Source organism: Camellia sinensis, chromosome 8, assembly GCF_055761805.1.
Source record: "Camellia sinensis isolate YWXY chromosome 8, ASM5576180v1, whole genome shotgun sequence".
Classification (NCBI taxonomy): domain Eukaryota; kingdom Viridiplantae; phylum Streptophyta; class Magnoliopsida; order Ericales; family Theaceae; genus Camellia; species Camellia sinensis.
Window position 1 is genome coordinate 10,605,696 of NC_138968.1, and position 14,239 is coordinate 10,619,934.

Below are 14,239 nucleotides of genomic sequence, written 5' to 3' on the forward strand. Positions count from 1 at the left end.
TTTAACAATTTTCAAGTAACAAAATTTGGTGTATTTAATTGAGATAAAGTAAACAAAATATGTACATTAAGCAATTCACGTACCTCTAATTTCTTGGTCCACCACTCATCAGATGCAGATATAGCTCTAGTCAATGTATCATGGCCTAAGCCTGTCTCACCCCTTAACAGAGTATTCCATAAGAGCCAATCTTTTTTCAACACATCCCAATGATTTTTCATTTGTATTCGTTGGTATGCTTTTCCAGTCATACTTTTAAACTTAGTTAGCACATTTTCCCACCCGTCCCTATCTAAGTATGTACCAGGTCTATGTCCAACCTTCACTTGCTCAACACAAAGCTTAATAAAAATTTCATTTGATTTTGCATCCCAATGAGCTTTAACGGATGGTACTTGACTTGATTTTCCCTTGTTCTTCCTATTTTCAGATTATGTTTCCTCTTGGGTACTCATTCTATGAAAGAAAAAAAAAATTTAAAACAAACTCATTCATCAGTGCTTGCATTACAACAGCTAGATTAGTACAAAAGAACCATGCATGGCAACTACGTCAACATTCATTAGGTACAAAGCTTAGTACAATAGTTCATGGTATCTACATTAGCACAAAAACACCGGGTATCTCTAAACGGCACCTATCATCATTTGAAGAGTAATGCAACTGACATAACAATACAAATCCTGAGCAGACCCACAACAAGTTGTTTCATGAAAGCATTGGATTGCTCAAGCATTTGGTTCTTCACTTTTAGTCCTACAGTCTCCATATTTTGATTTTGATCAAGCATTCTCTCGTTCCTCAACCTCTCTACCAACGTCACAGATTTTGGGGTACACTACCTCCAAAATTGATAATTTTTCTTCTCACAAATGAAATACAATCTCCCTTTAGATGGCTTGTCAGACTCGATAACCCTTATGGCAGCTCTTAGCCCACAATCAGATTTCAAAGCCTCATACCTCAAGTCAAAGCTCTCACCACTAGAATAATAGTTACTAGAGGATGACATGCCTCTGCATTAATTAGGAACAATTGAATCCAAATCCTCATTGGGAAGCTAATTGTAAATACATTGCACCCACGAAGTTTTGATTGAATAAAATGTTTTTAACATAATGACAATTTGTTTGCACCCATTTGTTCCTCGAAAAATTTAAAGTGCACTGATCTCATTTCAAATGGGAGAGTTATTTGTAATTATGTAATAAAATTATCAACTAATAAAGTTAAAAGATTCAATTCAACCAGACAAGATTTTCAATTGGTTCTTCAATTTATAGACATGTTATTTTGTTTTTATTTTTTTTCATTTGAAATCTTTTTCATAGAGGAAACTTATATATTTTTTGAACTAAAACTAAAGATGAAGGGATTGGTCTAGTCTAGTGACAAGCTTGAATTTAAGGCTTACCATTGTGCTCTACAAAACTTTTTCTTCCCTATTCTCTAAAGTAAAAGTTATACTTTTTGTGGTGACAGAAATTATACACACAAGGAACATACAAAGCATGTAGTAAGGAAAAAGAGGAGAGCTCCAACTACTAGAGATGAAACATTTGAATAACAAGAAGTCAACAGGCGTCTAACATGCTCTCCATTTTCACACTTAAATGTACTTTGAGAGAAGTATAACAAATAGAAAAGCAAAACACACCAGATTATCCATAAACACGAGTAGGCATGCCTGCACATATGTTACATAATTGAGATATGTCAAATTGGCTTCTTATTTGGGGTGCCACCTAAACAATTGTTACTGGTTTTCAAAGGATTAAATCATGAGCAGTAACATCTCATCTTTAAAACTTTCTCACTACAAGATTGACTTTCCAACAGTGTGCAACAAAGCCCTTCACATTTTTCATTAATGATGCAGAACTACATTGTTGGCTTGGATGGTAAATTGGCTTGGATGAATTGTCAACCCAGACAAGATTTTCAAACATTTATGAAATTATTTGTTCATGTCTTAAGGAGAAAGGTAAAATTAAAATAAAATATAATATTACAAAAAATAAAACATTTTAGGAACATTAAACCCAAACTGTTCTACAACTGTAGCATCCATTTGAAAATGAATCATGATATCCACCTCACAAGCTGGGTTCAAATTCTAGAAGATTCTTCTCAGCAAAACCATGAAGAAAAAAAATAAGAAACTCATACCCAAGCAAGTCCATATACACTTTACATAAAGACCTAAGCATCAAAGATTTACATTCAAACCTAAACATTAAGAAGTTTGAGATAATCCAATGCCTCTCATATATTTGAACTTCCTTTTTGTTTTTGACAGTAAAAATGCCAAAGATAAAGGCATTTTTAGAATCCTCATCACCCATCAAACAATGAGATGACAAAAATAACTAGTTCATCCGAGAAGAACTATATCACTCACTCTACAATCCAACATACCCCCAAAACAAAGCTAAATAACTGTGTCACTCGACAATCAGAGAGAAGAACAGAAATAAACTCAACCAGAAACAATTAAGCACTCACATTGCAACCCAAATTTCACTGATTTTTAGTTTCACAAACATAATTAATCACTCACATTGCAACCCAAATTTCACCTACTCCAGTACATTTATTAACGAAGCTCATGAAATGAATATAACTTTTTTGAACTCAAAATTGAAAAACATTTAACGATTAAATAAATAAATAACAGATCGCACTAAGAAGGGGGTTTTCAACCCTAATCAAAGAGTGAAAAAGAGGCAGAGGCGTCTTCAACCCTATTCACAGAATGAAGAAAAGGGACATTTCACCATAATCAGAGAGAGAGAGAGAGAGAGAGAGAGAGAGAGAGAGTGAGAAGACACCATTTCACATAACCAAAAATAAAACCCTAATCGATGTCCATACATGTATCACAGTCATGAAATCTTACCTTTTCAACTTCGATAAACGAAAAACAGGGGGACGACTGTTCTACAAGCACGATCTGCTGTGATCAGAGAGGTCGACAACTGTTTTCGTGCGTATTTGATAGAGCTTCTTCTCGGTCGCCAAAGGAGAGGAAAAGGAGAGGAGAGTGTGAAAGGTGAGAGTTAGGGCAAGAGAGAGTCATCAAACGGTATATATAGTGGCATTTTCGTAAATAATGAAGTTTGGGAGGGACATTTAAGTCATTTCCCCCCCTCAAATATCAATTGTGCGCTTAAGCTAAAATAATAAGCACCCTCTCATCAACTTTTGAAAAAAATTGAAAATTAACTTCATTTAAGCTATAAGTTGGTCAAGTTAAGCTGAACCAAACACAACGTTTTAGCTTAAATTAAGTTAAAGATAAAATAAGTAGCTTATAAGCTCTATCAAACACCCCCAATGGGCCAATCATGAAAGGGTATTTATCATATTTCATAGAATGCGATTTCTTTTAAGTTTCTTAAAATGGCAAATTTCCTAGTTTCCATTGTCATTTATGGTATGACATCTATATTCATAAATTTACAAATTATTACAATTGTAAAATATTATCATCTTATTAAGGTTGAAAGTTACAATTCTTTATTTTTATTTTTTTTATTTCGTTTAATTTTTGTTAATATGTGTCACAATATAATTGGTTTATAAATTAATTTTATATTCTTAAAATAAATTTTTTAATTTGGATTCTTTCTTAAATTATGTTACTATAATTGGAATGAGATTAATATTCATTCTCTAAATTATGTATTCTTGTTTAAATTATAATATTACAATTAAAATGAGATCAATATTTACATGTGTCATATTATTATTGGTCTAAATACAATTTTTTTTAAATACACGTGTTCAAAAAAAATTATTAATTGGTATTAAAAGTTTTTATTTTTATTTTTTTTCTTTTTTCATTTTAAATTTTATTAAAAAAAATTATATCATTCTAAACTATAAGGACTTGAAATTTGAATTTTTTTAATACAAATTTATTAATTTTTTTAACAAAAGACAAAAAATATTAAGAAAATGAATGATTTTTAGAGCACTTGCCAAACAAGATGGATTCTGTTAATTTTTTTTTTAATCTCAATTGTCAATTAAACTAATTAAAATAAAAAATAAAAACATTTTTGACTTAAATAGCTAAGCAGTGACTTTTGCTACAATCAAATAGAAATTTTTTTTTTTCATATTAAAAGTAATGGTTGGTGAAATTTTTTTTTTATAATAAAAAAATAGAGATTAAATGTGATAATTAATTATTATTATTATTAATTTTTTTTGGTCAAAGATATTGTTTGTATGTTAATATAGTTAGATTACAACTGAAGGGTTCGCCACTGCGCCATCAGCTTGAACTCCTGATCTCCAACTCACCACATCCAAAAGTGTGACTACTAGACCATTGGATTACATCCCAATGTCAAATTTTTAGTACTTGTCAAACATAGTGGATCCTGAAATTTTTTATTTATATTTTTAATAATCTCAATTGTCAATTAAAATGAAAAAATAAAATATTTTTAGCTCAAATTGCTAAAAAGTGACTTTTGCTATAACAAAATAGAAAGAAACATTTATTTTTCTATTAAAAATGATGGTTCATGAAACTTCTTTTTTTATTAAAAAATAAAAGTTATAGGCGATAATTTATTATTCATCTAGAATTATTTTCAAATCAAATGAGAATATTATTCTAAATTTTTTTCTTGCTATTTTGTAATTCAAATACTTTTATTTTGTAAGAAATTTATTTTTATTCTATTTGAATATTTTATATTAATTTTTAAATTAAACATAATTTCTAAAAAATTATATTTAAATTATAAAAAGTAAATTTTTAATATCAATTTATTTGATGATATCTTTTTAAAAGGGATACTTTTTAAATATTTAAAAAAATCTATTGGAAAAACTTAAGCATATTGCTTTTGTGTTTGTTTATTAATATTAAATTTTTAATCAATTGATTTATTATTTAAAAAATAAATTAGAATATAATTTTGAGAGAGAGTTTTTATGTGCATTAGGGCTGAGCTAGGCCAAAGCGTGGTAATGGGCCGTTTTGTGGACCGCAGTAAAAATGGCTGAGTAAAAGGGCCTTGTAGTTAGCTCGGTCCAAAAAGGGCCTTGTAGTTAGCTTGGTCACCCCGGTCGGAGTGGTAATTAGCTCAGCCGGTATTTGGAACCGAGGTATTATGGCTTCTTACGGTGGACCTTGCTCTGGTTAGCGCGATCAAAACTTGCTGTAGATAGCTCGTCTCAATGGACAAAACCGAGGTACGAGAGAACAAGAGCCAAGCTATGAGTTGCAAGTGAAGACGTTAGATTAAGTATGACAAGGGCAAGTGTAAGCTCGATTATACTGTCATCCAACCGTGGTAAAACCATCTCACTTGGTTTAAGCAGTGAGGGGGGTGTTGAAGGATAAGCATTATCTTTCAGGAGTGTGATTCCTAGGAGGACTCTACATGAAGAAATAAGAGTCCTACTACGATTGTGCCAGGCAAAAACCATAAAAGCTCACAACAGAACCTGTGGAGAGGTAACGCAACTTTGATTCTCGAATACACAGAGCTTTTGTCTATTTGTCTATTTTGCTGACTTAGGCATCGGAGAGGTATCCGGCACACACCTACCGGCTAGCTTACGTTTGTGTTTTCAGGGGGTAAAGCGACGGCGTTTGGAGGAGCGCAAACTTGATCAACATGATTATACGAGAACATTATTTCTTGCTCGTACAATTGGCGCAGTCTGTGGGAAAGATCAAAGAACAAACCTGTTGATTGAGTTTTTCTTCAATAGATTTCAATGGCGCATAACGAAGACTTGCCTTAATCTATTATAGATGGGAAAACCCCAGAAAGGGGTGGGAGGTGCAAAGGTTTACCTTCTATCCCACCCATAGCGGAATTAGATCCCCAGCGAAGGAATCCGCGGAGAGAAGCGAGAGAAAGACGGGGCTCAAGTCCACACCGCTCTCAAAGCCTTGATAGACAGAGACGGAAGATGGATCCTCAAGTTCTCGAAGATCGCGTAAGGGAGTAAGACGAAGTAATAAGAAGAATGGCGGCTGTTATAGAGTCTATGAAGAGCCAGATAAAAGGCAAAGGGGTGGCAGCAAAAGAGGGGCGCAAAGGCAACACACACTCTTGCCACTTAGAAGATCGTGACAGACAAGTCACACTATCACAAACTGAAAGAAGAAACCTCAGGTCGGGCGATACACAATCAAAGACTTCCAGGACACGCTACTCCAGGCCTGAGAGAATGAGGACTGAAAGGACTCGAAGGAGAGAAGACACTCAGGCTCGCGACCCCCGTAGAGTCTCTGCACTACAACGATTGGCTCCTAGAACACATGGAAGTGTCGAGGTTGGAATTCCAGAGCCACGCCTTGCTTATGAAGCAGCAGACAAAGCGTTAGCAAGGTTGCAGAGCTCACCGTTCATTCCGACAATAGAGAATGCACCATTACCCTCAGGCTTCCACCAGCCCAAATTCACTACTTATGAGGGGAAGTCGGACCCCTACATACACTTGAGCCACTTTTACCAGGTTATGGCCGTGTATCGGCGAAATGAGGCTCTAATGTGTATCATGTTTCTTTCCAGCCTTGGTGACCTAGGTTTAACGTTGTTTGAAAGGTAGCCAGAAGGTAGCATAGCTTCGTGGGCGCAACTAGCGGAGACATTTGTGACCAGATTCAGAACGAACACCAAGACACCAGTGGAGATTGACCAACTTCTCTCCATAGACATGGGCGAGAAAGAAACATTGAGGTCTTACAATAACCAGTATTGGGAGACTTTTAATCAGATTGGAGATTGCCTTACAAACCTAGCTATCGCACAGTACAAACGAGGTTTGCCGGCTGGCAATAAGTTGAGGGATTCAATGACAATGACGCCGCCCCTTACTATAGAAGCCTTAATGGAGAGAGTGCACCAACACATCAGGGTAGAGGAAGATAAGGGGCGCACCAAGGCAGAGTCCGGCGCAACAGTGATACCAGACAAAAAGCCTTTGGCGAGAGTTAACACGGTTGACAAGTAGGACCACTTCCAATGGCACCCGGCAATAGAAAGTTCTTTCTTGCAGCAACAAACTACTTCACAAAGTGGGTGGAGGCAGAAGCACTCGCATCAATAAAGGAGAAAGACGTGAAGAAGTTCGTCTGGCAGAATATCATCACTCGATTCGGCATACACAAGGCTTTAATATCAGACAACGACACTCAGTTCGATGGCAAAATTTTTAGAGGCTTTTGTGAGGAGTACAAGATAGAATTCTACAATTCTACACCAGCATATCCCCAAGTAAATGGCCAGGCGGAAGCATCAAACAAAGTCGTCTTAGATGGATTGAAGAAAAGGCTGAAGAAAGCAAAAGGCAAGTGGGCTGAGGAACTCCCTCATGTTTTATGGGCTTACCGTACCACATCTCGGCGGTCTATTGGAGAAACACCTTTTTCCTTGGCCTATGGCATGGAAGCAGTAATCCCACTGGGAGTTGGCCTCCCCACTATTAGAAGTGAAAATTTTGACCCAGACTTAAATGGAGAAGCCATAGCATTGGAGCTCGACCTTACAGAAGAAAGAAGAGAAAGAGCACTAGTTCACATCATCTCATACCAGCAAGAGTTATCCAGAAAATATAACAAGACAGTACATCCGAGGCAATTCAAGATTAGAGATTGGGTGCTGCGCAAAGTAATGGGAAATACTCTGGTACCCGGAGATGGCAAGTTAGGGCCTAATTGGGAAGGACCTTACAAAGTGGTTGGATTAGCAGGCAAAGGGGCATACCACTTGGAAGATAGAGACAGTAAGGCCATTCTCAGGCCATGGAACACTGCCAATCTCAAACTATTTTATTTTTAGCTTTTCTTTAACGTGCTTGTAGTTTTTTCTTTTTTCAACAAAACAAGTAGTTTCCTTTTCAGCATAATTGTTTTCTTCTGTAAAAGTAGTTGTAGTAAGCTAGGGGTAAGGAAATCAGAGTTGGCCGGAATAACCAACTTTTAGTACCCTTCAGCTGAGATAAGGATCTAGGTTGAAGAGTGGTTGGCTGGAATAACTAACTTTTAGTACTCTTCAGCCGAGATAAGGATCTAGGTTGAAGAGTAGTTGGCTGGAATAACCAACTTTTAGTACTCTTTAGTCGAGATAAGGATCTAGGCTGAAGAGTGGTTGGCTGGAATAACCAACTTTAAGTACTCTTCAGCCAGATAAGGATCTAGACTGAAAAGGTTGGCAGGTATGGCAAAATCGATTACAAGGTTAAAACCGAGATAGGTATCTCGGCTAGAAAATGTTATACTTCATGCATTTATGGTAAGAAAAGAAGCGCAAGCATAGAGTTAACCGAACAAACAGTTGAACAAAAGAAGATTTCATTGAAAGTTCAAATCAAAGGTACAAAAGATGGGGCCTCAGCCCGGTTACACATTCTTTCCAAAGAAGTAAAAAGAAGAAAATACAGGATCACGCAAAAAGGTCGTCAAGATCCGCATCCAAATCAACTCGAAGCCTAGTTTCAGCAGGTAGCTCGGTCACATTTTCATCCATGTCTTTCACCAGAGGCTCCACCCGAGCTGACTGAACAGCGGGATCATTGGCAACGACCGGGGCATTGTTGGGCTCTGATGCTTCTTCTTTCTCAACTTGAAGAAAATTTTGTTAAATGGCGTTGACATACTCCGCTATGTAGCTCGGTATGAAATGTGGAGGAGGGTTCAGGAAGACCTCGGTCTCTTGGCCATGACCGAGCTGCGCCACGGCTGCCTTCCATCCATATTTGAAGAATATATCCTTAGCAGCTTTGCACCGCAGGATAAGATGGCTTCACCTTCTTTGTAACCGCGGTCTTCCGCGTCTTCCATCTTCTTCTCAAGCTCCGTTATCTCAGCGTTCTTCTTCTTCTCGACTTTAGCAAGCTTGCGCAGATAACGGTCCTTCAGCTCGGTCAAGGCCTTTTGTTTGTCTGCCTTCGCTGAATCTACTAGCTCGGTGAGTCGGGCGACTTCTAATTGAAGCTCGGCCATTTTTTGTTTAGTTCCGCTTAGCTCGACTGTCTTGCTATCAGCCTCAGCCACGGCCAACCTTGTCGTCTTGCACAGCTCCAGCATAAGCTTGTGTGCAATATGGTTCTTCTGCATGGCCTGCACGAAGGCAGTAAGCAATTTTGAGTGAAAACCGAGCAAACAGATGTCCAAAATTGGGAAACAAAGAAAAAATGCTCACCAACACCATCGATTTGGTGGCCGAGCGGATGGCTTTCAGCTTGGTGAGATGATCGTTGTGTTCCATGTCAGAGGGCAAGCACACACTCTTAGCTAGGTTGAAGGCAAGCGTATGGTCTTTGTCTGCCACCACTGAATCGGTGTCTCGAATGGCTCGGTTCCAGTATGATAACTTTGGGGTCCACTCAGAGGAGCTAGCCCGGTCAGAACGCTCAGGCTGTGGGCTCGATGGCATGGTTTGGGAAAGCACGGATTCATCTTCGTCGACAAGGCGGGGCTCGGTGGTGGAAGTCCGAGCACGCTTGCTTGGCCGAGACGAGGACGGCTGAGCGGTTGGAAGGGCTACCACGGCCTCTTGTGTCTGGCCGACTTGTGGTACCTCGGCCTGATTTGTTTCGGTGATGAGGGCTCTTACTGCTCTCTTTTTGGCCATTTCTTATTCTGCAGTCAATGAGATAAGGTTGATTTGTGGAAGGGTTGGATCAGGTTCCGAATAGGGTTCCAGAAGAAAATCTGTTACCCTGGTCTTCCTTCTACTACTGTATCTGTATGTCGGCTCAAAGTTGAGTAGCTCGACCCAACCTCGATCGCGATATCTTAGTGCGGCGCGGAATGCGTCTAGGTTGGGATAACTATACTGCGACTTTAGATGGTCCAAATCTGCATAAGGAAAAAAGCCAACGGTTAGCACGGTGCCAAACTTATAGACAGAGTAAAGAAGGCATAAAACTAAGCTGAGGTAATTATACCGACTACTCCTTTGTTCCAGTTGATGCGGTCTCCTGGTATTTGGGTTTCCTGGTGCTCAAAGCTACCAGAAACCTAGAAAAAATCATCATTATTTACGTCTTTGTTTGGGGTGTTCTTTATTATTTTTTCTTAGCGGCGTCTTATTCTTAAATAATATACCCAGTCGTCTTCATTCTGGCCAAGGAAGTATTAGTGGAATAGCTCGGCTAAACCGAGGTTCAGGCCAAGGCGGTGATTTAGTTCAGCGATGCCGTTTATTATTCTGTACGAATTTGTGGAGAGCTGGGTAGGGCAAAGTCTTGTTTGTCTGAGGAATTCACAAAGAAGAGGCTGTATAGGGAATAGGAGTCCGGTTTCTACAATAAAAAGGAGGATGAAAGGAACGAAGCCCGATTTTTCTCAGGGAGTGGTGTCTAGTTTGGCTAAACTAAGATGAACATCATCAGGGATGTTGTAGTCCCTTCGAAACTCAGCCATAGCCCCTGGGGAGTTTACTAAGAATCTATATTTACCCATGTGGACTTAAATTAGGTATAAATTAGCTCGGTGTTAAGAAGGTGTTGAGTATCTCGGTCGAAGCGTTCAAAGGAGTGCCTGGGCAACCTAAGTCAGTCTGCAAAGTGAAAAGGAAAAGTGTTAAGCACAGATCGTTGGACCGTGCTAAGTACAAAGGCAAAATAAGTATAAGCCTAGCTCGGCTATGAGGAATACTATCTGTTCTTAGTTCGGTTGTTGCAAAGGATTTTAGCTTGGCTAAATGAAACTAAAAGTTTGGCATGAAGTTTTAGTTCGGTCATTTGAAGAGTTATCTAGTTTGGCATGAAGTTTTGGTTCGGTTGTTGGGGAAGTCATCTAGTTTGGCTGGGTGCACACCTAGAAGGTTCCCTAGTTCGGTTGAACCTAAGCCTTGAGTTGCCCAAACAGGTTTTTAGCCCGGTCACACCACGATTCTAGATTCAAACTTTATGATTTTTTAATCCAGAGGGTGTGCTTTTAAACACGAACCTATGGTTTGGGGGTTTGGTTGTTGGTACTATCTGTTCTTACGCATAACATGTTTACACATAATATGTTTTGTGACAAATATGAGTATATATGTATCTATATTATGTATATTCACAGAATGAATGGAAAGAAATAGAGGATTGAGCTACTTACGGTTTGAAGACAGGATGACGTAGATCAGAAACCACGAAGATGGTGATGAGAACGCAGGATTTGCAGATGCTGTGGCTACAAAAATGGAGGCTCAAACGAATGAGAGAGAGAAGATGAATAGTAGAAGTGGTTGGTTCAAAACGTGTGGTTTTTGTGTAAAGAGAGTGAAAAAGGCGAGACTGTTCAAAATTTGCAAGATACGAAGTCGGCGTCAACAGTTGTACTCAACCAATAGGGGCTTGCCACGTGTTTATAGGAATATCAAGCGATTTAGAAACACAGCGTGATTGAAGAGACATTTTTTGACCGAGCAAATCGATAGCCCGGTGACAATCTAGCCCGGTTGAAAGGCTAAAATTTTAGTTCGGCTGGTAAAAGGTAAACCTAATCATGCTACACAGATGGAATTAAGGGGCAATTGAGAGGGAGTTTTTATGTGCATTAGGGCCGAGCTAGGCCAAAGCGTGGTAATGGGCCGTTCTGTGGGCCGCAGTAAAAATGACTGAGTAAAAGGGCCTTGTAGTTAGCTCGGTCCAAAAAGGGCTTTGTAGTTAGCTCGGTCACCCCGGTCGGAGTGGTAATTAGCTCGGCCGGTGTTTGAAACCGAGGTATTATGGCTTCTTACGATGGACCTTGCTCTAGTTAGCGCAGTCAGAACTTGCTGTAGATAACTCGGTCTCAATGGACAAAACCGAGGTATGAGAGAACAAGAGCCGAGCTATGAGTTGCAAGTGAAGACGTTGGATTAAGTACGACAAAGGGCAAGTGTAAACTCGGTTGTACTATCATCCAATCGTGGTAAAACCATCTCACCTGGTTTAAGCAGTGAGGGGGGTGTTGAAGGATAAGCATTATCTTTTAGGAGTGTGATTCCTATGAGGACTCTACATGGAGAAATAAGAGTCCTACTAGGATTGTGCCAGGAAAAAACCATAAAAGCTCACAACAGAACCTGTAGAGAGGTAACGCAACTTTGATTCTCGAATACACAGAGCTTTTATCTATTTGTCTATTTTGCTGACTTAGGCATCGAAGAGGTATCCGGCATACACCCACCGGCTAGCTCACGTTTGTATTTTCAGGGGGTAAAGCGATGGCGTTTGGAGGAGCGCAGACTTGATCAACAGGATTATACGAGAACATTATTTCTTGCTCATACAAATTTATATATTTATATATATAATTTTGTTTCAGGTTGCTCAAGTTATGTGGTATCTCTATCCAAATCCACTAAAATTTAATTTTAATTTTTGAATTTTTGTATAGGTCCTCGTCGAATTAAAAACCGTGTTACCCAAATTTCATGCTCAACTTGAGTTACTTGGGTTGAGCTCACCCAAGTTTGTAATTTTAGTAAGGGGTTAAAAGTTACATTACTAAATTTGTGACAAATTAAAAATTGATATATAAATTGTGGTAAAATTATGAGTTTTAATTTTTTTTGTTTGCATAATTTACATACAAAAATCTAACTATTTTTATATTATTTTATATAAAAATATATTATTAATTTTTTTACATCTCGTGCATAGCATGACTTACCACTAGTTATTGCATAAATTGCAAATAAATTTCTTTATTAGATTGAAATATAAAATACCTTTGAAAAATTTACCTATAAATTCCATCTTAAGGAATGGTGATCCATATAGTCGTAAAGATTTTTTTATAGACAAATTAGTCCCATTGATTTTAGAAAGATAGATTTAATATGTTATTTAAAAATTAAATTTACAGTTATAGCATTATTTCTATTATGTTTTCTTCTCTGTTTTTCTTTTGTTCTAGGAAGGTAAGATACACAATCAATGATAATCAAATTTTGGATGAACTTTTATATGGAAATCTTTTTTATTTGGAAAACATTTTAAAAGGAGTACAAAAATAATTTAAAATATGAGATTCTTCAAACATTTCAAAATGATGTGGGATTCTTCAAACATTTCAAAATGAGTACAAAAACTTCTTAAGCTTTGGGCAAATGTATAATTTCAAACTGTAACACTCCAATCTAACATTGCAAAAAAAAATTATTAGTGTACTTTTCCTAAACGTAACACTCTAATATAATACCAAAAAAAATCCTTGGTGTAACATTCCAATGTAAGTCCTCTCTCTAGTGGAGGTATGGTCCTCTCTCTCTCTATAGTGGAGGTTTTTCTTACATTTTGCAAGTTTTTTCTTGGGTTAGAAGGTTGGCGGAGGTGGTTGTGCAACGATGGCTGATTCTCTTATCGACCTTACTCGTACGCTATCTCTCACTTCGGAGGAGGACGCAGTTGTGAGGATTGGGGGGGACTCTACAAGCTTGATGATGGGCAAATCGGATATGTGCCTTGTTGGCAAGCTGCTCACGCGTAGGCCGTTTAATGTTGAAGCCATGAAGAGTACTATGCTATCGGTGTGGCAACCCACTAAAGGAATGCAGGTACGCGTCATTGGTGACAACCTGTTTGTGTTCGTGTTTGGTCATGCTGTGGATAAACGGAGAGTATTACTGAACGGCCCTTGGACATTTGATAAGCACCTTCTCATGCTGGGCGAGATGGATCCAAATGTTCAACCATCTGATATTCAATTGACATGTGTGCAACTCTGGGTGCATGTTTGCAATCTTCCTCTAATTCTGATGAATAAAGAGGTTGGGCAAATAGTTGGCAATTCTGTTGGCCAATTCCTCGATATGGATTATGAAGATGGGGGCATTGCATGGGGCCGAACAATGCGAATTCGAGTGGCCATTGATGTTCGAAAGCCCCTAAGACAGGGGATGAAATTGGCTTTGTCCGCTGCCGACCCTATCTGGGTGGATTTCAAATATGAGCGCCTCCCGATCTATTGCTATTTTTGCGGAAGGCTCGGCCACAGCGACCGGGAGTGTGATGCTAAACTCTCCTCTGCCGATGGCACTCGGGTTGATGCTTTGCAATATGGGGCATGGTTGAGGATGGATACCTTCAAAAGCAACGGGCCTCGTCGCAACGGTTCGATTGACCGAGGAGTAGGGAGGAGGCCCCCTAGTGAGCAGGGGACACCGATGCGGATGAATTCTAAACAGGTGAATCTAGAGGTGGGTGCACCACAGAGTGTTTCGCCAACTTGTGCTCCGGTGGCTGTGGGAGACGACCGGCGTCAGGATAGGAAACTACTCAG

At 38.6% G+C, this 14,239-nt stretch overlaps 1 protein-coding gene across 1 annotated transcript in view; it reads right to left on the reverse strand.

Annotated features, from left to right (window-relative positions):
• Positions 1 to 3,062, reverse strand: part of LOC114294459 (L10-interacting MYB domain-containing protein) — a 62,132-nt gene extending 59,070 nt beyond the window's left edge. Inside the window, exons 1-2 of the mRNA XM_082882023.1 lie at positions 2,900 to 3,062; positions 84 to 456 (exon numbers count right to left, since the gene is read on the reverse strand). Coding sequence (XP_082738149.1) covers positions 84 to 251 — 168 coding nt within the window. The 5' untranslated portion in view covers positions 252 to 456; positions 2,900 to 3,062. The remainder of the gene's footprint in view (positions 1 to 83; positions 457 to 2,899) is intronic.
• Positions 3,063 to 14,239: the final 11,177 nt, after the last annotated feature.